Consider the following 25,777-nt stretch of genomic DNA (forward strand, 5'->3'; position numbering starts at 1 on the left):
CAGCCGTACATTTTCACATATATTGGTGATGTGACCGTTTTCAGAAGATCCTATGGAGATGTGAACTACCACCAGGGCGCTCTATCTTTCCAGTCTCCTCATCTTTCTCTGCCCCCACATGTGCACTTTCCATGATGGTCTCTGACACCCTCATTAGAAGCTTACACCTCTCACGATGTCTGTGTTTGCTGTTCCCTCATTGCAGTGCTCTCCTGGTCACACAGATTCCTTGTCACTGTTTATATTCAGCCCAGAAGTCACCTCCACAATGAAGCCTTCACTGGCCATTCCATTTATACGTGTACACTGCCAATTCTGTCAGCCCTCTGATGCTAATTTATTTTCCTCTTCACGCTTCTGCTATTTAAAATGCAAGCTCTTTATGAATTCTCTCATTCAACAAACATTTGCTAAGCACCTAACATATGCCAGGAACTCATCTAGGTCCTGTGATTCAACATCAAACAACAACAACAACAAAAAATAAAGGCCCCTGCCCTCAAGGAGCATATTTATATCCTAGCTGTAGCGTGGAGGATTTTTTAATAAACATAGTAAATGAGAAAATACATGTTAGAAAAAAAAAAAAGAAAATACATGTTAGAAGGTAAGAATGCTTTAGAGCAGGGGTGTCCAAACTGCGGTCCGCAATCCATTTTTTATTGGCCCGCAGCAAATTCCAAAAATATATTTAGTTTACTTAAATAAACCAGGTGAGGCAATACGAACTTCACCTCGAGTGAGTGGCCAGGCTCTTTGTGTATTTTACCACATATGGCCCATGGTAAAAAAACGTTGAAAAAAGATTGGACACGCGTGATTTAGAGGAAAAAAAAATCAGAGCAAGTTAAGGAGATTCAGGAGTGTCAGGTTGTATGGGTAGGAGTAGTTTGCAATAAGACATAGAATCAGGGATGGCCTCAGAGGGAAGGTGAAATCCAAGCAGAGAGGTGAAGGAGGTGATAGTGTTCGCCATGCAGGTGGTATCTGATGGACATGAGAACATTCCAGGCAGGGGAACCACTAATGCAAAGACCCAAAGCAGATGCATATGTGGCAAATTCCAAGAACAGTAAGAGAGTCACTGATGTTAGAGTTAAATAAGAGGAGAAGAAAGGAGAGGAGAGAGGAGAGAGGAGAGAGGAGAGGAGAGGAGAGGAGAGGAGAGGAGAGGAGAGGAGAGGAGAGGAGAGGAGAGGAGAAGAAAAAAGGTCCTAGAGTAGGCGGGGGCCATGTTCATCTAGAGTCTTTGAGTGAAATCAGGAACCACTGCAGGGTTTGGGGCAGAGGTAAGAGATGATTTGACTGATAGAAAGTTCACTCGGCCCTCTGAGATGAGAATAGTGGGTAGAGAGGCACTATTCTCAGAGGGAAGCATGAGAGTATACATAGAAGAACACCACGTATGTCTGGCCCATGGGATACAAGAAGTTTTTGTCAAATGAATTAATGTATGCGTGACTGGATTATGGAGGCTGATGGATAAGATACACAGAGATCCTCACAAGCATGAAGTACTGGGAGGTATGTTTTCACATCTTTGGGAATCAGATGTAGTACATTAAGATCACACCTGTGTGATCTTAAGATATTTCTGTGTGTGTTAATATGTGTGAGTTTAGATCCATATTCATACATATTTACTGCTTGTCTTCTGTATGGAAAGCACTTTTAATTTTGACCAATGCCTTCACCTAATGTATGCTACATGTATAAATGAATACATAATGTAATATTCATTAATGCCGACCTATAAAATAAGGCTACTTCCATTTCCTCAAAAAGAGCACATTCTAATACGGACGAGCTGGGGTGGTTTTTTTTGTCTGTGTGTGTGTGTGTGTGTGTGTGTGTGTGTGTTTCGTTTTTTATTCTGAACTTTATGAAAGAATCCTTGTCTCACAAAAATAAAGGTCAGAGTTTCATTTCCTATTGATGTATGTTAGTTTGAAAACGGGGGAAAGGTTTCTGTAGCCACAGATTCTTTCTTAATTCCAACAAACTTCCTTGTAAAGACTTCGTTTAGGGCCAACAGAGTGAATCTGGAAAGCTCTATACAAACCCATCTGGGAGAAGATAGGAAAGGTGGCACGTTGGCAGTAGATTTATAGATGAAAGGCAGCCGACATTTAAAATGTACTATTTTTAACAGGCCACTATAGTTTCAAGATGATCAGTGTCCAGGTTGGACAATGTTAAGGGTTGAAGAAACTGCCTCATTCATCTGATCACTCACAAATTATCATCAAGCCCATACTGTATGTATGGTGCTGACAGTCCAAACTGAACAGGACAGTGATGACCCTGCATAATCCGTTGTACATATTCCCATGTGGGTAACTTTACTCTCACGGAGAGAAAATTTGCCCTTAGGCAAAATGAAGAAAAAAAAAGCTTATACTTTTAATGTATAAAATATAAATATATATACAGTATATAAATATACAGAATATCTAAGATATTAAAATTTAATGGGGAAGGGTGGTTAGGGAAAAAGGTGTCTGAAAAGACTCCTTCAGAGGGCAAAGAGAAACAGAAAAGATTAAGCAACCTTTGTGTATTGGGAAGCAAGTGATTATAATAAAATATGGCAACTATAGTAATAAGGAAAGGACAGGATGTTGTGGAAACACACACTTGGTATGGAAGAGGAGGTTAGGGAAGGCTTCCTGGAAGAAGTCACACCTCAGCAAAGCTGAGAGAGGACCACGGGGAATTACTCTGGCCAGCGGGTGGGGAATGGTGGGAGAGAATCAAGGCAGAAGAAGTCCTCATGCAAAAGACCTGGGCAATCACTAACACAGACTTTTACTGAAACAAATCTGTATAAATCCCTGAATTTCCTAGCTGGGCTAATTAATCCATGAAGTCAGATAGGCCACAAAGAAAACTTTGCAAACAAACAACTGGGTCTTTGTCACTGTTTGGACCTCAAGTCTGTCCTCTCTTACATAACGGCCTTTCTTTCCAAGGTGTGTCATCATCACAGTGAGGCCCTCACTGCCTCCTGTCAGAGAATTCCAGCAGCCCCCTGATTTGTCTCCCTCAAGTCACTCCGCAGCAGGAGGAGACCGCAGAGATCTTAGGAAGTAATGTGCTAAATCGAGCTACTGGAAGAGCAGCCCTCATATACCTTCTCTCTGCTCTCAAATCTTCTATTGATCCAAATCAACTCCTTAGTCTGCCAGGAAAGCGTTTGGACAGTCACGCTCCAAACCACTCATCTAAGAGAGTTCAAGTATTCCTTTAAGTCAATAGTTCTTAAACGTTTAGAATCTAATGAACGCTGCAGGCATTCCCTCATTCATCCAGTCACAAATATTTGGCAGGCCAGACAGTGTCCTGGTTGCTGATGATAGAGATGGGACAGAGTCCACAATGTCCTTCATTCATGAAGCTTGCCTTCTCCAGGAGCAAAGGCACATAGAAAAGGAATGAACACAAATAAACATGTCTAATAATTTCAGTTAATGGTAAGTGTTGTGAAGTAAGTTTTTAAAGGGTAATGGGTGAAAGAGTGACTTCAGATAAGGAGATGGGGCCATAAGGATAAGGAGATGCCCTCTGAGCTGAGGACGGAATGATAACCAGCTTTGTGACGGACGGAACACAGCCCCAAACGGGGCACAGCAAGTGCAAAGGCCCTAAGACGGAAATGAAAATGAACAGAAGAAAAACTGAAAGTGGGTACACAGCTACATGGCTATACTGTTCTTAAAATATAATTTGCAGTATCCGTGGCTTACTAGACTCTGCCACCCTACATGCCTCCCAGGAGCCCCAGGATTTCCCCAAAACCAGTAAGTACAGAGTTCATGTCTCTAAGGACCTGCCTTTCTACTCAAATGACTATTTTCAGTTTGCATGACCAGCACCCACGTCATGTCGTTTGTTAAATAAATCACAGTATACCTGGAATTGTCATACAACTTCAACGGTGAACCTGGAGGTCCTAAAATCCATCCTGTATTTCTAAGAAGCCTTATTTTATCTTTTAAAGAGGCAACAGCACGCAATGATCGCATAAGTGGGAAGCAGATTTTCTGGGTTTGAATCCTAGCTCTAACGCTTACTCAGCTATGGGACCATGGAGAAGTTGCCTAAAATTTCCTAATAAAATGAGAACAATGATAATGCCTTAAGATTTTTCTGAGGATTTAATGACATAATGCACATAAAGCTATTAAAAGACTTTTGGTGCCTTAGAAATTATTACAAATAATTACAAATTCCTGCTAAGCTATGCCTACCCACTTAAATTCATTTCATTTTCTCACCCTAACATACTTTTTTCTTCATTTTCAATGGCCAAATTTCTACCAACTGACAAGCTCAGATAAAATGCCACAACCACCATGGAGTGTCTACTGATTTCAGCCTCCAGAAAAGCCTGTTCCCTCCTCTGGACAACTATTAGTATCACTGTTTATACCATTAGTTTAATCAGTTACTGTCTTACAAGGTGATTTTGTGTACTTGTTTTGCAAACTTTGCTAGGTTGTAAATCATTTAAAGCAGCGCTGTCCCATAGAAGTATAGTTTGAGACATACAAGTAATTTTATTTATTTTACTTTATTTTAGCCACATATTTTTTTAAAACAGGTGAGATTAACTTTAACAATATATTTTATTTAACCCCATGAGCAAAATATTATAAGTTACTATACAATCAATATAAACAAATTTTGAAGGAAATATTTTATATTGTTTGTGCTGAGTCTTTGAAATACAGTGTGTATTTTACACAAACAGCACATCTCAATTCAGACGAGCTATATTTCAGGTGTATCACACACACAGGTGGATGGTGGCCCCCGCTCAGGACAATGCTGCTTTTTGGCCTGGATTATCCTCTACAGCTCTGTATTTATCATAATGCCTAGCACGGTACATTTCCTACTGCAGAAGTTCAGTTACTATTTGTCAAATTAATTCTCACTTTATTTAAAATCAATACAAAATCTAAACCCATGGAAAAAAAAATCGAAAAATAATTTTGGCATCTTTAAAGAATAAGTTTGTTCTTTCCCTGGAGTGGGGAAGACTGAAAAGACAAAGTTTTCAGTCTTTTTCTCATTAAGAATATACCTTAGAAGTAGTAAGTCATGGATCACTAAAAGAAATATTACACACAGCAATAAAATTATTTAGTTTGACATGTTTGGAGAAACAATTCAATCCTACTTTCCAGATAAGAATAAGAATTTTAGACAAGAGTAATTAACTGGTAAAACAGATGTACAGTATTTGGTAAATCTTGGTGAAAATATTTTGATGTCATTTTCCTGTTCACCACATAAAATATACTCATTGTTTTCATAAGTGATTTCCCAGTTACTCAGAGGCAGTTACAGAAAATGAGTGACATAATTTCCATTGTCATTAACAACATACTTTCAGAATTAAATGAACTTGAATTATTCCTGTTAGAAAGTTGATATGAAAGTGAAAATCCTGATATGTAATCTACCAGCTAAAATTGTGGCTACCCCCTCCTTCTTTGTCAACTTCATTCCTACCTTTCCTTTTAACTTTAAGTATCCATATGTCTGAAGTTTTGATTATGATAGAGAATTATAAAGAATTAGCAAAATATGGTAATTAGGGAAGTAAAAGAACTCACCTTTGGCAATCTCAATGGTAATTTGCAAACTGGAAACTGATCATGGTTTTCATTAAGTATAAGAGATTGATCCAAGTTGTGGGCTATCTTTTCTTTAGGTACTTTATAAACTACGATGGTGCCCTTATAATGAGGGCAGCTATAGTTTCCAAATTCATCCACCTCTTTGATTTGGAGTTCCAGCCTGGGTTTTCTTTGTAAATGAAAAATAATTTTGTAGTCTTTTCCATAATCCTTCCCATTGCCTAAAGAGAAGTAAAAATGCATTTGTTACTATTAAGATCTGCCACTTTGTTTCAATTTTTAAAAATCCAAATAATCATATCATTTTTTAAATAAAATTAAAGATTTTTTGGTGTCATTGCCTTTTATCAAAATATATCCTGACAAAGCAGTAATAGGCTTAGACTGTGTAGATTAATAAAAAGATATCTCATCTGTAAATGGACCAGGGAGTCTCTGGCTGTTTCTAAATCTAGCAGTTTTTTATTTCTTTGTTCTATTCCACATTGCTATAGCAAGAAACAACTGGAAATATTCAGCTCTTTCTGTATTTAAAAAATTATTTTCATTTTTCAAGAATTATCTTTTTTCCTTTCCCCTGACTGTATCTTATTGTACACTATCATGACCTCATAATAGACATCCTAGAACTCTACTCTCCTATGTGGTAGCCACTAGCAACATATGGCTTTCTAAATTTAAAATTAATTAAAATGCAATTCCTTAGTCACGCCAACCACATTCAAATGTTCAATAGCCACGTTTGCCTTGTAGCTACCTTATTGGATGGACAGTGCAGATATAAAACATTTCCACCATCACGAAACTACGCAGTGCTGTTCTAGAACTTCCAAATGAAATAGTTACTAGATTCGTGTTACTGAAATTTCTATGAAAATCTAGTGAACTGTTCCAAAACAATGATATGTGAAAGTCTTCTCGATGGCTCACTGAAAATAATACAGCTTCAGTGAACAGAACCTTTCACCCATGGAGGGTGTTGACCATAATGATGTTATCTATGGTAAAACAGACCCTGCAATGTTTTCTAAGGCACATTTGCACTACATTAGCAACATTTAAAAGTAAGTAGAGCATAATGTAGCCGTTATGTTTCTGACATAGAGATAGGATCCAAGTTTAGCCTCTACTATTTATTGACACTGTGATATTTATCCAGTTCTTTCACGTCTCTGACCTTCTTAGAGTCTTAACTTCCTTATCTTTAAAACAGGAGAAATAAAACTTAGACCTCCCAGGATTGTTCTGGGAATGAAATGAGATAACATGGATATAACAATTGGCACAGCGCCGTGTATGTAAGTGCTCCATAAGTGATAGCAATGATAACAAATTATCAGAAGCAGAATTCTTCCACTGATTTGAATTTGTATGATGAAAACCACCTGTTTACATTTTTAAAAGAAGTTTAAGAAGTTAAATATTCCATACGAAGTTTCTCTATTTAAGATCCTTCTGCCCTTAGATGCCTGAAAGTTGACTGCCCAGTTTGTCTAGTGAAATAGGAGTTCGATGAGAGATGGAAATAACACCAGTACTCTTCTCCCTATTGTTACTGCTCAAAGATCATTTTGGTGAGTTTCTAAGTTACAGTAAAATCTAGATTAGAATAACTCCAGGTCATGAGAGGTACAGGAGTACGTCACTTTGCATAAATCTACATTTTAGAAAGAACCTAGCTATTTGAACAAAACAGATTCCTAGGATATCCTAGGACAGGCATGACTAGCCAGGAATCCACTTCTTAAAAATAAATAAATAAATAAATAAATAAATAAATAAATAAATAAATAATAAATTAGAGTTATTGAAATGTCTTTCGGTAAATAGTAAATTAGGTAAATTAGAATTTCTAGATCACTGGAGTAACACACACCTGGCAAACTTCTACTTGCATATCACTATATTATTATAAAAAAAAAAATTGCTATTTTGGTCCCAGTAGAATACAATTTAGTAATTTCTCCCTCCCTCCCTTGAAAGATTCTCCCTCCCAAGTACACAATTACTCATAAGGAATAATTTATATACAAGATATAAAAATTGAGGGTGAGGCATAGCTACATTGGTTCAATATAGATCTAAAACTTATCTACCTCTTATTGGCAGTTAATTTTTAAAAATAAAAGTGTGTAATGCAAATATCTAAGACACATTTATAGGTGAAAATACCGAGTATTTACTAGTAATAAATATCGTGATCTTAGTGTTATAAGTAGAAAACATTACATAGATTTTAAGTTGGAATTTCATTGTTGCCAAGATATAACACTGTTTTGAAGACTCCCTTACCACAGAAAAAATAACCAAAAAAAAGAAAAAAAAAAGAAAAGTATTGCAAGTGTTGTAGCACAAAGAAATTGCAGTATTTTGGTTTTTTTTTTCTCCCACACTGGTATATTTAGAGGAAAAATAAAAGCAAAAGCCATTCATTGCATACCAAAATTATGAATTCAACCATCAGTTGACCTTTTGAGAACCTCCATGTCTTCAATATATTATGTATATAGTTCCTAGTAAACACTTGAGATCAAAAATACTTGTCATATAATGAAATACAGAATTTACTGAAAATTTATAGGTTACTAGATGTTCCTTATAGCGATATATTTTCTCAACAGTGGGTATTGGAATATTTCTTATTGACGACATAGAAAGTAGAAATACAGACATACGAGTATATCTTCTGTTTAGAAAAGTCAGAGAGATGGTGAAAGGCTAGCAATATGAGGAACCAGAAGAATCCTATGAGAACCCCAGGCTCAGAGTATTTCTGTATTCTCACACATCTCCACCACCTCTGCCTCTAAGCCTCCATCATCCCTTGCTTGCTTTATTTCAATGACTCATTGGTTGGCTTTCCTGCTCCTTTCTTTACCTTACATTATCTATTCTCAGCACACTTATATTCTAACTCGGATCACGTGATTCCTCTGTAAACACCTTTCATGGCTCCTCATGTCACTTAGAATAAAAGGCATAATCCTTGTAATCAACTTCAAGGCATGATCAGTACTCACCTCATCTCCAACTTTCCTCTCACTGCCTCTCATCCACCTACCCCAGCCTCACTGCTCTTCCTCAGACATACCAGGCACACTTCTGCCTCAGTTATTTTACACTTGTAACCCCCCTGCCCAAGACAACGCCCCTGAGATGAATTATGACTTACTCTCTTACCTCTTCTTAAATGTCTGCTTCTGAAAAAGGTTTTCCCTGATGAGTCCACAAAGGTCTGACACACACAGATTAAGTTCGTGAACTTGTTGCAATGATGTTGCTAACCTTTTTTGATATCAGAGGGATTATTCATTATGAATTTGTACCAACTGGACAGTTAACCAAGTTTACTACTTGGAAGTGCTGAAAAGATTGCATAAAAAAGATAAAAACAATCTGAACTTTTTGCCAACAATTCACGACACTTACATCATGACAATGCACCAGCTCCCACGGCACTGTCTGTGAGGGAGTTTTTAACCAATAAACAAATAACTGTATTGGAACACCCTCCCTACTCACCTTATCTGGGCCCCAATGACTTCTTTCTTTACCCAAAGATAAAGGAAATATTGAAAGGAAGACATTTTAATGACATTCAGGACATCAAGAGTAATACAACAGCTCTGATGGCCATTCCAGAAAAAGAGTTCGAAAATTACTTTGAAGGGCGGTCTAGGCACTGGCGTTGGTGCATAGCTTCCCAAGGGGAGTAATTTGAAGGTGACCATAGTGATATTCAGCAATGAGGTACGTAGCACATTTTCTAGGATGAGTTCTCGAACTTAATTGTCAGAACTTCATATTTAACATTGGAACTCTGACACTCCTTCTGAGGCTCTCTCTATCTTTTCCCTGCTTTATTCTTCTATAAAGTACTCCTCATTCCATTAAGCTGTATATTTCATTTATTCATTTGCTTCTTCTTTGTTCCTCCCCACTGGAATATAATATACAAGTACATAATGGCAGGACATTTTTGTTGAATGAATAAGAGCATGGTCATTCTAACATTCTACATATTTATCTGGGAAAATCACTTCCCTAGGCAAAAGGCCATTTGGGGCAACTTTGACATACACAGACCTCTTTAGGGCATTACTAGGTATTATGCGTGATGCTTAAGTATCGTTATATAAGATGTTGCCCATTTCCCAGCACTTTCTGTATTTTGTAAGCACTGGGGGCTCAGATGTCATTCAATAAAAAGCCTAAGTGCTGACATCTCTGACCTAGAGAATGAAAACATACTCTAGCTTATGTCCAGAAGAATGCCAAAGGTCAATATGAAAACCAAGGGGAACACCTATCTGTCTTATATTCCATTACAAGTAGAAATAAAGTCTATGTTCCATGGTCCTCACTCAAAAGAATCATCTCAATTCTGTATAATGAATACAGAGATTCTGACAGTTCTCAAAAGGCAGTCATCTAAATTTATTAAAGTTTTAAATACTTAATTGTACAATACTACTACAGAGTTAAGTCCTTTCTCAAGCCTTTGTCTTCATTCTTCCAACAAATACTCAATAAACTCCTAGCTGTCAGGCACCATCCTAGGTACTGGGGATTAAATGGTGCTTACCAACAGAACAGACCCTCCCTTCATGGGGCAGTAGTCTGAGAAACTGTCATTGATTAATAAAGAGAAGATTACATCTATGGCAAGAGCCACAAAAGAGAAGTATGTAAGGCTCTAAAGAATTAAAATAAGGACTAATATAACCAGGAAAGATAGGGAAGGTTTCTCTGAACATAATTATCAAAAAGAGATATGAAGATACCAGAGAAGATAACTGCAGGTGGGGATAGAGATGGGTGGGGAGGAGAACCTTCCAGGCAGACAACCTCTGACTTCAGGTCTGAGATTCACAGAGACAGATGACACAGGCCCTGGTGGAAGGATAAGTATCAATTCTTTACTGAGGATCTTGTTCCTTTTAAATGGAGAAAAATCCAGATCTGAGCATAGGTTTCTAGGAAACGCAAAGAAGAAATGATTCTGGCAACTTGCCTGACTCATTTTTTTTTGAGTGAAGATGAGTTCTTCTCTGTTCCTTATTTGGAAGAATTGCACAGACGCTGGCTATCTTCAGGAACTCTATTTTTAGTATATGCTCCCCACTCCCTGTTACAAGCAACAGGACACTCAGTATCACGGCCTATGAGAAACGCAGTAACTCACTCCTGTTTAGGGCACGAGGTAAACACAGCTGCTGCCCCAAGTATTACAGGAAAATCATTTGCATTGTTTGGGTGGGACGCTTCCAGTTTTTGACTGTCTCTTCTTAGAGAGATTGTCCCAGGGTGGACACCGTGGTTTCTGCTCCGGAAACCAAGTGGGAAGGGATCTTGTCCACCCTTCCTTCCTCCCCCTCCTCTCCCTTCCCTTTCCCTTTTTCTGACATCTTGGTCGCTCGCTCACTAAGTCCTGTCAGCTAACTCACGAGGCCGAGACTGCAGGTGAAAGTGAAAGAGACACTTTAAATTGGGCTAATTTGGGTCTCACTGCAGAGATACCAGAAAAATGGCAGCCTCAGTGTCAAGCTGCCTCATTTTTGAAGCAATAAAGAGCCAAATGGGGCTTGGAGTAATTTCCAGAATCGGAGAGAAAATAGGTATCATTAAAAATCAATGAGGTTTATATTAATTTATAAATTAACAGAGAATATTACTTCAAGTCTATCGCAGGATTCCTAGACCAGAAATCCCCATAAACCTATCCCTGCATTCCTGTCCACCCCATACCTTATCTTCATTTGCAGACCTGTTAGATTCTATTCCACCTCAAGGAAAGGAGTTAGAGAGGGGAAGGGGTTGAATTAATAAAAAATAAATTGCTGTGATGGCAATTCCCTCAAAGATCTTTTCCTCTCTCCTCTCACATAAGTGTTTTCTCTCAGGGTTCTCTTTTTTTTTTTTTTTTGATTTATCTCCTTTTATCTTTTCTTTCTCATCCATTCCCTCCCTTCTCTTACCTCTCCTACCCCTTCTCTGATTCACTCACCCTGTTTGTTTTTCTCAGTATTGTCATATATTCATTCATTTACTACACATTTATTGAAAGCCTTCCATGTACTGGACACTATTCTAGCCTCAGGAATAAACAGCAAGAAAAACACCATCATTGCCCTTATGAAATTTACATTCCAGTGAAGAACGTAACATGAGCATGTGGGTGAAAAGTAAGTAAGTAACAGTTTCAGATTGTGGTAAGATTTGTAATGGAAACAATAAGGCAATGGATAAATATGAGGATGAGAGGTAAGCAGGAGTGTGTCATTTAGAACAGAGGTTCTTAACCATTTCTGTGCCATGGACCATTTTGGAGTTTGATTCCTTCTCAGAGTAGTCTTTTAAGTATATAAAATAAATGGAATTATAAATAAGACAATTGTACTGGAATATAACTCTATCCACACATCTCTTGGGAGTCCACTGACCCCAAGTTAGATTCTTTGTAGGACATCGTAAAGAGTTTGGATGTTATTTTAAGTAGAATAGGAGGTAGTTATAAAGTTTTAATCAGGAGACTAATAAGGTCTTATTTATATTTTAAAATATCACTGTTGTTCCTATATGGAAATAGATTTCATGTGGCCAGTAGCTGAAGTAGAGGAGTATTTAGGAGGCAACTGTTATTGTATAAGAAAGAGATGATCCTAGCTTGGATTCAGATAGTGATCATGGAGAAGACTGTCTCTAAAAAGAGTGTGTCAGTCAGAGTCTACCCATAAGGGAATATGCATCCCCCTAAAAGAAAAGAAAGAGACAAGAAAGAAAGAAAGAAAGAAAGAAAGAAAGAAACAAAGAAAGGAAGGAAGGAAGGAAGGAAGGAAGGAAGGAAGGAAGGAAGGAAGGAAGGAAGGAAGTAGGTAGGGAGGGAAAGAAGGAAGGCAGGAAGGCAGGAAGGCAGGAAGAAAGAAAGAAGGAAGGAAGGAAGGAAGGAAGGAAGGAAGGAAGGAAGGAAGGAAGGAAGGAAGGAAGGAAGGAAGGAAGGAAAGAGGGAAAGAGGGAAAGAGGGAAAGAGGGAAAGAGGGAAAGGGAAGGAGAGAAAGAAAGGGAAAGGAAAGGAAGGAAGGAAGGAAGCGGGGTGGGAGGGAGGAAGGAAGGAAGAAAGAAATCTTTTTGTCTTCCTGCTATTTCAAAACCTTCCTTAGTCCTCTGACATTTTCCTTAGTAATACAAGTTTAGCAAAATCCTTCTGAAGTTTGTGACTGATAACTCAAAGAATATAAAGAAAGACTTCTTTATACCTACTTGAGGCAAATATGTTTCCAGTAAACTTTAAAAGTAGTTGTTCTCCTTCTTTTACTTGGAAGTGGCGAGATGACTCTAGAAGACCACTGAAAGCTTCCAAACGCAGGTTCCTAAGCACCTGGTTTAAATCTTTAGAAGGCACCACTAAAATAACGACTCTATGTGGACTGTCTTTCTGGTGATACAGGACAACACAGGCAGTGGTGCTGAGCATGGCTTCCTCTAAAGATTTCACAAAGGAAACCAAATGACTGTTGTCCACAATGGAAGACAGGTGCAACACAATAAACCTACATGGAGAAAAAGAGGCATGACCGAAGGGGAACATACAGTCTCAAGAATATCTCTGTTAACTAATAACACCCAAAAAAGAAGCCACTATCATCCAAACTTCCTTTAAAATCAAGCATTCTGATGACCAACTGGCTAGATGGGTTAGATGCAGGAATGACTTTAATGAAACTCTTGGCAATCAGCAAACCAGCTCAAATCAAACCAAATTCTGAAACAGATGTTCTTCAACAAAGAAATTGTCTAGTCTCAGCCCACTTCTAAATATGGATTGTATTTTCAATTGTATTTTAATTAGCATGACTAAAGAGTATTACTTCAAAATGTGGAAGAGAAAGGTGATCCGAATAATCCGTTTACTCTCAGTAAGATGCAGAATATGTATCATAATTAACTGGGGATTGAAATATTCTTCCTTGTCATGTGTGGTAAGGGTTGTTATGATGGACCCTCTTATGGGTTGAGTTGTGTCCCCTCCTCCCACATCCACATCCCAGTACCTCAGAGTGTGACCTTATTTGAAGGCAGTGTCTTTACAGAGAAGTTAATGTGAGTTCATTAGGGTGAACCCTAATCCAATATGGCTGGTGTCATAAAAATGGGAAATTTGGAGAGAGATATATAAAGAGGGTGCCAAAAAAATGTATACACATTTTGAGAAAGGAAAAAAACTGTATTAAAATCATAATACTCAATATATACCAATAACAAAAGATGACTACAAGTCATATGTATACATTTTTTTTTGGCACCCCCAGTATATACGGAGAGAATGCCAGGTGAACATGAGAAGGGCCATCCACAAGCCAAAGAGAAAGCCCTGGAACAGATTCCTCTTTCACAGTCCTCAGAAGAAATGAGCCTTGCTAACAATACCTTGATTTTGGATTTCCAACCTCCAGAACTGAGACAGTAAATTTCTGTTGTTTGTATCACTTCATTTGTGGTTCTTTCTTATGGCAGTCTAGCAAACTAATACAGACCTCTCCCGTGAGCTGGACTACTCACCACCCAACTCTTTGCCAGCAAAGTGCCCTCCCAGAGCCCTCAATCCAGAGCAGCACCACACCTATAGATGAGGACTGGCTGAAGCAGGGGTATAAAGCCAGATGCCTTGGTACTCCCACTGCAGAGCTCCCCTGAGGTATCAGGCTGAGGTAAAACTTTAGCTGGAAACCTAGATGTCCCAATCTTCTTCCATTGCCCTCCCTGCTTCTTTCATTCCCTTTCAGGACTCACCTGAAGGCCCTCTTTCAATCAATCACTTAGATTTTCAGCTTAGAATCTTTTTCTAGGGAACTTGACCCAAGATAATCATTGATAAAGGTTGTTCTTTTATGAAATAAAGGCTATCTTTAGACATAGGTTTGCCCTGTCTTTGTGAATCTCTATTCCGCCTGAACCTTAAAACCGTCTAAAACTCTTTTCATAATGAGCTGTCTAGAAAACATGGAAATGAGAAAGCAAAATGAGGACACTGAAATAACAAAGTCAGTTTATATATACATAGTTATGAGATGAGCATAATATGAATTTAATTACTATCTTCATGGAATTTCAGAAATGAAGGTGCTATTTTAAAACTATTTTGTAGTTAGAAGAAACCTGTAAAAATGAATCTAAGTTATGAGTGGTTTCCAAAAGCACTTATTAAGCTATCATGAATGGCATTACAGATAACATATTCATGTCAGATCTGGTTTGCATTTTAAGCACACCCTAAGGGACTATTCATATTCCTATTTGAAGAATAAAAATTTAATCCTCTGATTCCGTTTCTGTAAACATCAGTAATAAATCATCAGGATAGAATGTCGTCACCTTTTGTTGTTTACTGTTGTATTACCTTTCTAAATGTGCACACAATTCAAATGATATCAGGCCACTCTGTGTGGTTCTCACCAGCACATCATCAAGCCCAAACCAACCACTGTCTCGGCTTCTGAATCCCAGTAATTTCAAAGATTCACAGGCATTGTTCCTAGGTTTTCTTATGGAAGCACTTTTTGTCCTGTAATGGGAGCAGAAGAGAAGTTGGTATAATTTATATAGCATAAATCACATTCAACGCAATCACATTTTTCATTTGGTGAATAACCCAGTAACGCTTCATTAAGTATATACTCTGTGCCAGTGATTATGCCATCTGCACCAGGAATACAAAGATAAGGACTATATCGCTCTTGCTCTACAGAAGCTCACAGAATCACAATATTTTCCAATTACAGGACAAAGTGATGTGAGGTCATTAAGGGAATGAGCAGGGTGGTTTAGCAGCAGAAGGAAGGTGCTCAGAGAACCTGCAAAGTGGAAATACTGATATTTGAGATGAGCTTTGGAGAATGAGAAGCGTGTCACTACTGACCAAGAAGTTATGGGAACACCCTGAAACATTAAGAAACTCACTGGTGTAAACTCGGATGCCTTAGGAGAGCCAAGAGTAGCGGTACGGCCTAATAGGTAAGACACACACTCTGGAACAAGACTGACCACTTTCAAATCTTTGGTGACTCTCCCTCTATTAACTGTATGACCATGGGTGAGTTTTTTTTTTTAATCTCTCTGTATCTCAGTTTTCTTATCTATGAGATCAATAGTAGTATCTGTATCATAGTATTAAACAAGTTAATATTTGTAAAACACATAATTATAATAAGCATAAATGGTATTAATATTCTCATCCTAATTTCTACAGCAGACGTAGCCAATTAGCTTTTTTGTGCAATTCTTCTTGCTTAACATGCCCAATCCAAAAGCCCTGAAAGTGACAGTTGTATATTATCACGTGATACTTTCCCCCAACCAGAGATGATTTGACTAACCGTAGACCAATTTACAACACCCAATGAATTTGATTCTTTTTCTTCGGAATTGGCTAAGTAAGAGGCCCAGAGATTATAACTTGTCATTGTCCTTTGGTTGCTGTGCCCTGGGCTATGAAAGTGAGTAAACAGAGAGATTATTAAGAAAAAAGAAAATGAGCAGATGCTAAGGGAAACAGGAAGAAAAATGAAGACCAAAAAAGTCAGTATCGTGTTAGAGATGGAGAAAGCAGAGCTTGCCTGTTGTAGCCTTCTAATAGACACTTCTTGTCTTGAATTCACTTAAATGGATATCTGTTCCTCACAATTAAAGAAAGAAAACTCTTTGATACTGAACACCTTATAAGGAATCAAGCAAACAAATGTACAAACAAACAGAAACCCTGGTTCCAATGATGCTACAACCCACAAGGGAACAGAACCATTCTAGCTAGGCACGAAAAATGAAAATCCAAGTGTGAATCACACATCTTTATTCGCGAATAGAATTAGTTATGGGTTTCAAACCACCATAGTTCCACAGGTTGAGCTATCCTATGACCTCTAAATTAGGAACTGAACTAGATTTTAAATGTCTACTCAGAAAACTTTAGACCTTGCTGTTCCCTTCAGGCCATCAACCAGATTAAAATCAGGATGACACGGGAAAAATGACACTTCGTTTTTCGCTTTTGGTTTATAACCACAAATATGGTAAATTTTGTAACCGTTGAAGTGAATAGTTTGTTAACACGGGAAGATACATTCATACTGAATCCAAAACGTTGGTCATTTCCTAGAAACTGAGCTAATTAAATGAAATGCTAAATTTTTTTTTCTAATGCCAACTCTTACTTTTTTCTACCAATAGCCAAAATTTTCTGGGGGATCTTATAGGTTCTCAATGATAGTAGGGCTGATCCTACTCCCAGGTCTAGGTGGGACAAATAGTGCATTTGGCATTTATTAATCCTGTTTGCCAAAAAATCCAGTTTCTCCTCCATTCTGAGTGCGTGATAGGATTGCACCTCCTTGTCTCTGATAATGGAGTGGGGCTGTGTGACTAGTTCTGGCTAATGAATAGTGAATAAAGGAAATATATGTCACTGTGAGTTAAAGCATTAAATTACTAATGTGGGCCTATCCAAACTTTCTTCTGCGACCTCGACAGTAAGCAAACAGTGGTGGCACTTTCACCTAAGTTTGGGCGTGAGGACCACCAATAGGCAGCCTGCCTTTGATGGCCACACAGCATGTGGGGAACAAGATTGTTATAAGCCCTTCGGATTTCAGACTTTTGTCAGCATGCCATAACCTAGGCTAACCTACCCTGTATGTTACGCCTTTCTTCTGGTCCCAGGGATCTGCTCAGTGATGGGTTTGTGACAAATTTGGAGTCTGAATAAGACTCAGTATCTTTATGTATATTCATGGGGAAAAGAGCTTCCTCTTTTCCGCTGAACTTGGACTTAATAAAGATATAACCATATTGCAGCATGAGGGACAAGCATGCCAGAGAATGGAATTGGCACAGAGAAAGACAGGAAAAGAAGAAGAAGTGAGAGACTGGGTACTTTCCGGTCTAAAAAATATGTAAAGATAAATATATCCCCAGACTTTTAAATTACCAAAGAATGCACCAAAGCATTCCATTAAAACAAACAAACAAACAAAAAAAACCTTTGGGTTTGCTTTTCTGAAAAGATTCCTTAATGATATAAAGATCAAATTTAGACTTCATCTTTTCCAGCTTTATTAAAATATAATGGACATATAACATCGTGTAAGTTTCGGTTATACGATGTGGTGATTTGATACATGTATATATTGTGAAATGACTACCTCAGTAAAGTTAGTTAACAATCTGTCACCTCAAATTTGGACTTTATTATCATAATAGGTACAATTCATATCAAAATTAAAGTATTTGGTGGCATCCTTATTTATCCCAGCTGTTCTTCACAACTCTGCAAATAAATGCTTCCTTTTATATATGCTATTAGCAAACTTTGATAACTACTATTGCCTCGCAGGGAGCAGCACTTGATCATACTCCACAAAAGAGAGCATTCTGATGTTCTGAGTTCCATAAAATGTAACCAACCCGTATTAAATCAATTTGTTTAATCAAGAATAACTGACCTTGCTATTTCCTGAGTACAAAACTCTTCCCACGTCCTAAATTCCAGGCATTCAGGGAATTATAATTGGCCTATTTGGGGTCAAGTGTTCAATGACAGTGAACAGGGACATTGAAGAACTTGGAAGATCCCATTAAATCCACTAGAGAGAAAGGACAATTTCTAGAATTTGTGGTATAATTCCCCCAAAATAAAGTGGACAGGTGTCTACTCTAGGTTGCCTTTCTCAGACCCAACAGCTCCCTGATACAACTGTCCCAGATAAGTGCCTTAATGCCACACAATTAAAAGACACTCCGATTTTTCCCCCAAATGAAAAAAGATCTGCTCCAAAGTACCTCAGTATTTTGTCTCCACTAGTAGAAATAGACATTACTAGGAACTTTTCAATGACGGTTTTTTTTCCCTTCTTTCCTTTTTTCCTTCCTTCCTTCCTTCCTTCCTTCCTTCCTTCCTTCCTTCCTTCCTTCCTTCCTTCCTTCCTTCCTTCCTTTTCTCCTTTCTCTCTTTCTTTCTTGACTTTATTTTTAAAAACAGTTTTAGGTTCACAGCAAAATCAAAAGAAAGGTACAGAGATTCCCCTGCTATATATTTCCTCCCCCTACATATACATCGCCTCCTCCGTCATCAATCTCTCCCACCACACTGGTATATTTGTTACAACTGGTGAACCTACACTGACACATCTCAATCACACAAAGTGCGTAGTTTGCATTAGCATTCACTCTTGTGCATACTATGGTTTTGACAAACGTATAATGACTTGTATACATCATTCTAGTATCATACAGAATATTTTTACCACCCTAGAAATTATCTGTGCCCTGCCTATTCATCCCTCCCCCACCTCAACAACGCCTGGCAACCATGGATCATTTTACTGTCTCTATAGTTTTGCCTTTCCAAAATGTCATACAGTATGTATCATATAATATAAAGCATTTTCAGATTGATTTCTTTCATGTAGTGATACGCATTTACAATTCCTCTGTGTCTTTCTTGAGCTTGATAGCTCATTTCTTTTTGGCACCAAATAATGTTCTATTGTAGGGATGTTATTTATCCATTAACCTACTGAAGGACATCGTGGTTACTTCCAAGTTTTGGTAATTAACAAATAAAGCTAATAAAACATCTGCATGCAAGTTTTCATGTGGACATAGTTTTCAGCTCCTTTGGGTAAATAACAAGGAGTGCTATCACTGGATTTTATGGTAAGAGTATGTTTAGTTTTGTAAGAAACCAACAAATTGTCTTCCAAAGTGGTTGCACAATTTTGCATTCCCACAAGCAACAGATGAGAATTCCTGCTGTTTCACATCCACATCAGCATTTGGTGTTGTCAGTGTTCTGGATTTTGGCCACTGTAGTAGGTTTATAGTACTAGTATCTCATTGTTGTTTTAATTTGCATCTCACTGATGACTTTTGGTGTGGAGTACCTTTCCATATACTTATTTGCCAATTATATGTCTTCTTTGGTGAGGTGTCTGTTAAGGTCTTTGGTCCATTTTAATCAGGCTTTTTGCTTTCTTATTGTTGAGTTTTAAGTGTTCTTTGTATATTTTGGATAACAGTCCTTACCAGATGTGTCTTTTTCAAATTTTTTCTCCCAGTCTGTGGCTCATCTTCTCATTCTGTTCACATTGTCTTTCCTAGAGCATATGTTTCTAATTTTATAAAATCCAGTGCATCAATTGTTTCTTTCATGGATTGTATCTTTAGTGTTGTATCAAAAAAGTCATTGCCATACCCTAAATCATCTACATTTTCACCTGCTGTCTTCTAGGAGTTTTATAGTTTTGTATTTTATGCTTACGTCTATAATCCATTTTGAGTTAATTTTTTTGTGAAGGCTATAAGGCCTGTGTCTAGATTAATATTTTTGCACATGTACATCCACTTGTTTTAGCATCATTTGTTGAAAAGACTCTTTATTGTGTTGCCTTTTCTCCTTTATCAAAGATCAGTTGACTATATTTAAATGGATCTATTTCTGGTCTCTATATTCTGTTTCATTGATTATTTCCTATTCTTTCTTTAATAACACACTGTCTTGATTATTGTAGCTTTATAGTAAGTCTTGAATTCAGGTAGTGTCAGTCCTCCAGCTTTGTTCTTCTCCTTCAATATTGTGTTAGCTATTGTGAGTGACTGTTCCTTTTTTATTTGAAAAACAAAGTTGAATTCTTCCTCATCTGGCTTTCCAATCCACATGTAATATCACATGCTTTCAAGTAAAATGAAAATTAAAAATAGTTCTAGTACACTACCTCCAAGTTTAATAAATGTGAAAAATCGTATTTGCTCAGTAAGCATTTTCTTCAAAATTTTGCTGAAACCATTCCACTCTATTTAATGAGGTTAACTTGTGTTGACAATATAGTACTGGCAACTGAGTACAAAGGAAAATATGGCATGTGTGATCTTACTATTTATAGAATTACCATTTCTTAATGTAAAACATGATGACTGTAGTTGATAACAATGTATTATAAAACTGAAATTTGCTAAGAGAGTAGAATTTAAATGTTCTCACCAAAAAATAAAAAACAAAAGACATAAATATGTTAGGTAATGGATGTGTTAACTAACTAGATGGGAGGAATCCTTCCACAATGTATACATATATAAAATCACCATGAGGTATGCATTAAATATCTTACAATTTTATTTATCAATTATACCTCAACAAAAACTGAAATTAATAAACAAAGCAATCCTTTCTTTTTAGGTTGAATCTCTAATATACTATGAATTTAAAATACAAAACCCAAGTTTATAAATAACAAATCGAGAATATGTCATCTATGGCCGCTTCCTCCCTAATGCTTAACAACTAGATACTGATAAACCCACTTCTAATACATTGCTTGGCTTGTATAAACAGGAGAAATCTTAAAGGAATGTTCCAAATTCCTCTTCAAAAAATGTGTGAAGCCAGGGTTGAAATGAGGAAGTGACCAGACAGGAATGAGGGGCTTGCTATTCAGATGAATTCCTTTCCAATAATTTAGATATGGGAGGAGAAATCTGTAAGTGATCAATCAAGTGAGCAGAGCAAGGCGCTCATCCTTGGGCTGTCATCCATAAAAGGTGAACTTGAGGCCTCCAAGATTCTCAAGGAGGCTAACATCGTCCCAAGTAAGTAGTAGCACCTAGTTCTTAGCAAAGGCAGACACAAATGCCATTTGGAGGACAGTAGCTCCATTTATTCCTGCAGAATTGTCATACATATATGCTAACAAACGAAAGTCCCCAAACACATAAGGAGGTAAATACCATGAATGACAGTCAGCAGAAGCAACAGACAACATCCTAAAAGGCTACAGGTATCAGAATTAGTAGATACAGAATGAAAACAACTACAGAGGGTGCCCCCCAAAATGTATACACTTTAAGAAAGGAGAACTCTATTAAAATTGTAATACTCAATATATACCGATGCCAAAAGATGAATACAAGTCACGTTTCACTTCTGCAATTACAAGTGGTGTCTAGACACTTCTGATTACGGCAAACTACTGCTTGAGCAACGTTGACCAAAGTGTCCACTTGTTTAAATTTTTTTGGCACCCCCGGTATGTATGAGAAGCTTAATAAGATAAAGCACAGTATCATAAAAATAGCAGGTATCAAGTGACTATCAAGAATGATTGGAGAGATTTGAATAAGAGCTAAATAGAACTTTAGCTCCATTTTATATATTATATCTGTCGGGAGTTATAAAAATGTAATTGCTGGAAACAATAACTAAATGATAGATTAAAAGTAGATTTTAAAAGTATGCCACACTTGTGGCATTTGAACTGGAATGTGAAAAAATTACACAGAATATGGCACACAGAGACAGGAAGATGGAAAATATAAAAGAGAAGAAAAGAAATATGGAATTTAGAAAGAGATGGTCTATCCTCCTTCATGCCTCACTTATTGTCACCTTGTAATATTCAGAGATCACTTGGATCATGGGTCTACATAAAGAAATGCTTTCAGAGAATCATCAGTCCACATGCCAGTAATTCAAAGATGGGATGGAGTTGTAAAGTGCTTTTACAATACAATATTATTGTAAAAGGCAAGGGTCGGCTCTTTTGTTTTATTTTAACATGGCATGTCCTGAAATACATATCAATTCAGAAAAAAAGAAGAGATGGTCTAATATGTATCTAATTGGACCTCCAGACAGATAGAATATATAAAATGGAGGAGTGGCAATATTTGATTAGAAAATATATAAGGGTTTTTAAGAAATGGGAAAAGACAGAAATTCACCATTCAGGAAGCCCAATGTATTGCATCCAGAAAAAGATTTTTAAATTAACATCTAGATACATCATGGAAAAATGCAGAATATCAATTACCAAACAAAGATCTTAAAAGCAGCCAGCAAGATAAAGCAGATCATCCATAAAGTTATGAAAATCAAATTCACTTCAGCCTTCACAACACTGATAATAAAATCCATAAACAGTGGCATAATATCCCCAAAGAAATGAAGGGGAAAAAAATCAATGTAAATCTAGAATCTTAGGCCTTAGCTGGTCTCCAAAGATGCTAAGCATACGTCTCAGTATTAATGCCCTTGGGTAGCACTCTGTGACAATGAACCAGAGTCCCCTCTGTGACTGACTTTAACCAATAGAATGGTACAGAAGTGATGATCTGATAAATCCAGAGTTAAGAATTAAGAAAACCTGGCAGCACCTGCTTTTGTACTTTTGGAAGTCCTGATCCTCCATGTAAATAGTCCAGCTATTCTCCTGGAGAGACCACACGATAGAAAGAAGCCATATGGAGAAGTCAGATGGAAAGAAAGAGGCCTGGGGACTACATGGATGCAGAAGGAGGCCCAAACATTTCTGCATACCAGCTGAGCCCGGGCTTCCAGCTATTACTGCCATGGCTCCAGCCATATGAATAAAGCCATGTTAGACTTCCCAACCTCAGACACCATCTTACTAAAATGCATCACAGACCTCAGGCAAGATGATCAAAAGAATCATCCAGTTGATGGAAGGGGGTTGGAAAGCTGGGTGAAAAAGGTTGAGGGATTAAGAAGTACAAATTGGCAGTTACAAAATAGTCACAGGGATGTATAGTATAGAAAATATAATCAATAATATTATAATAACTAGTAAGGTACCAGGTGGGTACTATATTTATCAGGGGGATCACTTCATGAGTTATATCAATGTGTAACCACTATGCTGTACACCTTAAACTAATATAATATTGAATGTCAACTGTAATTGAAAACTTAAAAAATGAAAAGATAAACTATAGATTGGGAGAAAACACATTTTGATAAAGGACTTGTATCTAGAGTATATAAAGAATGCTCAAAAGTCAACAAGAAGAAAAGCTACCCAATTAAAAAATGGGTAAAAGACTTCAAAGACACTTATCTAAAGAAGATATACACATTAAGAGAAAATTTTCCATAGGTGTCTCACATTTTGGTACAATAGGCCTTTGCAATAGATTATCTCTTCAAGGATATTTGAATATCTAACATCCTTAGAAGAAACACATGATTATCTCCCCCCAGAGCAGAGGGCAAGTTTGTTTACTGTCCAGTACAATAGATATAATGCTTCCCTCCAGGTCAAAGTTCAGGCAGGTCATTTGCTGCCCATTATAAAAGATTCAGTTTCCCTAAAATTGGGTTCCTCAGCCATGACATTGCCCCCATGGGACTTAGAGGCAAGGGTAGCCATGTGAAAATGAAGCTTATTTTGGTGATGTTCTGTGAATAATAAAGTCCTTTGTCTACACACTCACATACACACACACACACACACACACACACACACACACACACACAATAAGAACCACTAGTTGAAACCCCGAACAACCTACAGAATCATGAGAAATAATAAAATTACTGTTGTTTAGAGTAGTTAGATGTGCAGGAATAGGTAACTGAAACACCCAGCAAAATTCTATTTCAAGAAAAAGGATACACAGACAAATGGAAATATATCCCATATTCATGATTGGAAAAAATTAATATGAATATGATACGATTTACCAATAAGATATCAATTTATTATAAGGCTAGAATTATTGATACAGTATTAGATTAGATCAAAACTAGATAAAAAGACTGCCCAGTGGAACAGCCCAGAATAAGGAAATTTTTTACACGACAGGAGGCATTACAGATTGGTGGGGAAAGAAAGAAGAAAGAACTATTCAATAAGCAGTGATGAGAGAATATGTTATCCATATGGAAAAAAATAAAATAAATTCCTACATCATACTGTTTACAAAATTCAATTTTAGATGGATCGAAGACTTACATAAAATTTAAACCTTTAAAAGTATAAAATAATAAAGAAGAATATTTTTATAATTTCAGGAGATAGTAGTATTTTAGGGCCAGGACAAAAAGCACTAATCATAAAAGTAAAATATGATAAATTTGGCACAGAAATATGAAAATACAGTCCAAAAGCTGACAAAAGATTAACATTGAGAATGTGATAAGAAATCCTACAAATCAATGTAAAAAATTTTAAATGAGTCAAGAAAGTAAGAGATATTTCACACATAGGAAAACAAATGTCTAACAAGACATTATGAAATATAATCAGAACACTGAAGATTAAAACCACATGAAATGCATTTTACACCTATTAGATTTTCAAAATTTCAAAATCTGACAATATGCAAAGCTGGAGAAGATGAGGAGCAATGGTAAGAGACTGTAATTTAGTTCTATTTTGTAAAACTTGTAAAATTGTATATGTGAATATCCTGTGACTCAACAATTAGATTTCTAAGTATGACTAAAAAAGTATTTGCACAAATATACTTTGAGTCCAAGATAGTCATGATAATACCTTTTTTATTATTTTTTTTCAGTGACAGTTGACATTCAATGGTTGATATTAGCTGCCATTCAATATTGGATATTAGGTGTACAGCATAGTGGTTAGACAAAATAATATTATTTGAATTAGCGGAAAAAAAAAAATGGAAACAACCCAAGTGTCCATCAATAGTAAAGTGGATAAATAAAATATGTAATTATTCAATAGAATATTATATAGAAGTGAAAGCGAACATACACAACTATAAATAAAAATGCAAGACTGTGCACAGTAGAATACCATTTTTATTTTTGTCAAGCAGAGACAAAACCAAACAAGGCCTTGTATAGGAAAGAATAAAAGTATATGTGATAAAACTAAAATAAATATAAGCTAAGAATGATTCCAAATTTCCAAACGATTAACTTTGGTATGAGTGAGCAGTGATTATGGTAAGGAGGCTGGGATAGGAGAGGGACGGGGCAAGTAAGGAGATGTAATTGTATTAATAATATCGAATTTCTTAAGTTATGTGTTTGCTTTTACAGTTTGTACAGTTTATTATTTTGTGATATAACACATACATTTTATAAATATTCTTGTGTATGACTCACATATTACACTTGACTAAGAATCTTAAAACCAATAGCATTATGTAGAAGTGGCCATTTGTTTCATGAGCTACTCTTTCCATCTAACTGTAAATATTTCTTGTATAACATAGAATGTTTCTATTTAATATCCCCTTTCATTACTGTCAAGAAATCTTTTCTGGTTCATAATTAAATGACTTTCATTTTCCCCCCAGAAGTCATTCAG

General features: G+C 36.8%; 1 protein-coding gene across 1 annotated transcript in view; it reads right to left on the reverse strand.

Annotated features, from left to right (window-relative positions):
• The window catches only part of DTHD1 (death domain containing 1), a 59,010-nt gene that overhangs the window by 17,746 nt on the left and 15,487 nt on the right, over window positions 1-25,777 (reverse strand). Inside the window, exons 6-8 of the mRNA XM_033105312.1 lie at window positions 15,046-15,210; window positions 12,909-13,198; window positions 5,625-5,869 (exon numbers count right to left, since the gene is read on the reverse strand). Of these exons, the coding sequence (XP_032961203.1) occupies window positions 5,625-5,869; window positions 12,909-13,198; window positions 15,046-15,210 (700 nt within the window). The remainder of the gene's footprint in view (window positions 1-5,624; window positions 5,870-12,908; window positions 13,199-15,045; window positions 15,211-25,777) is intronic.

The sequence above is a fragment of the Rhinolophus ferrumequinum genome, chromosome 5, assembly GCF_004115265.2.
Source record: "Rhinolophus ferrumequinum isolate MPI-CBG mRhiFer1 chromosome 5, mRhiFer1_v1.p, whole genome shotgun sequence".
NCBI lineage: Eukaryota > Metazoa > Chordata > Mammalia > Chiroptera > Rhinolophidae > Rhinolophus > Rhinolophus ferrumequinum.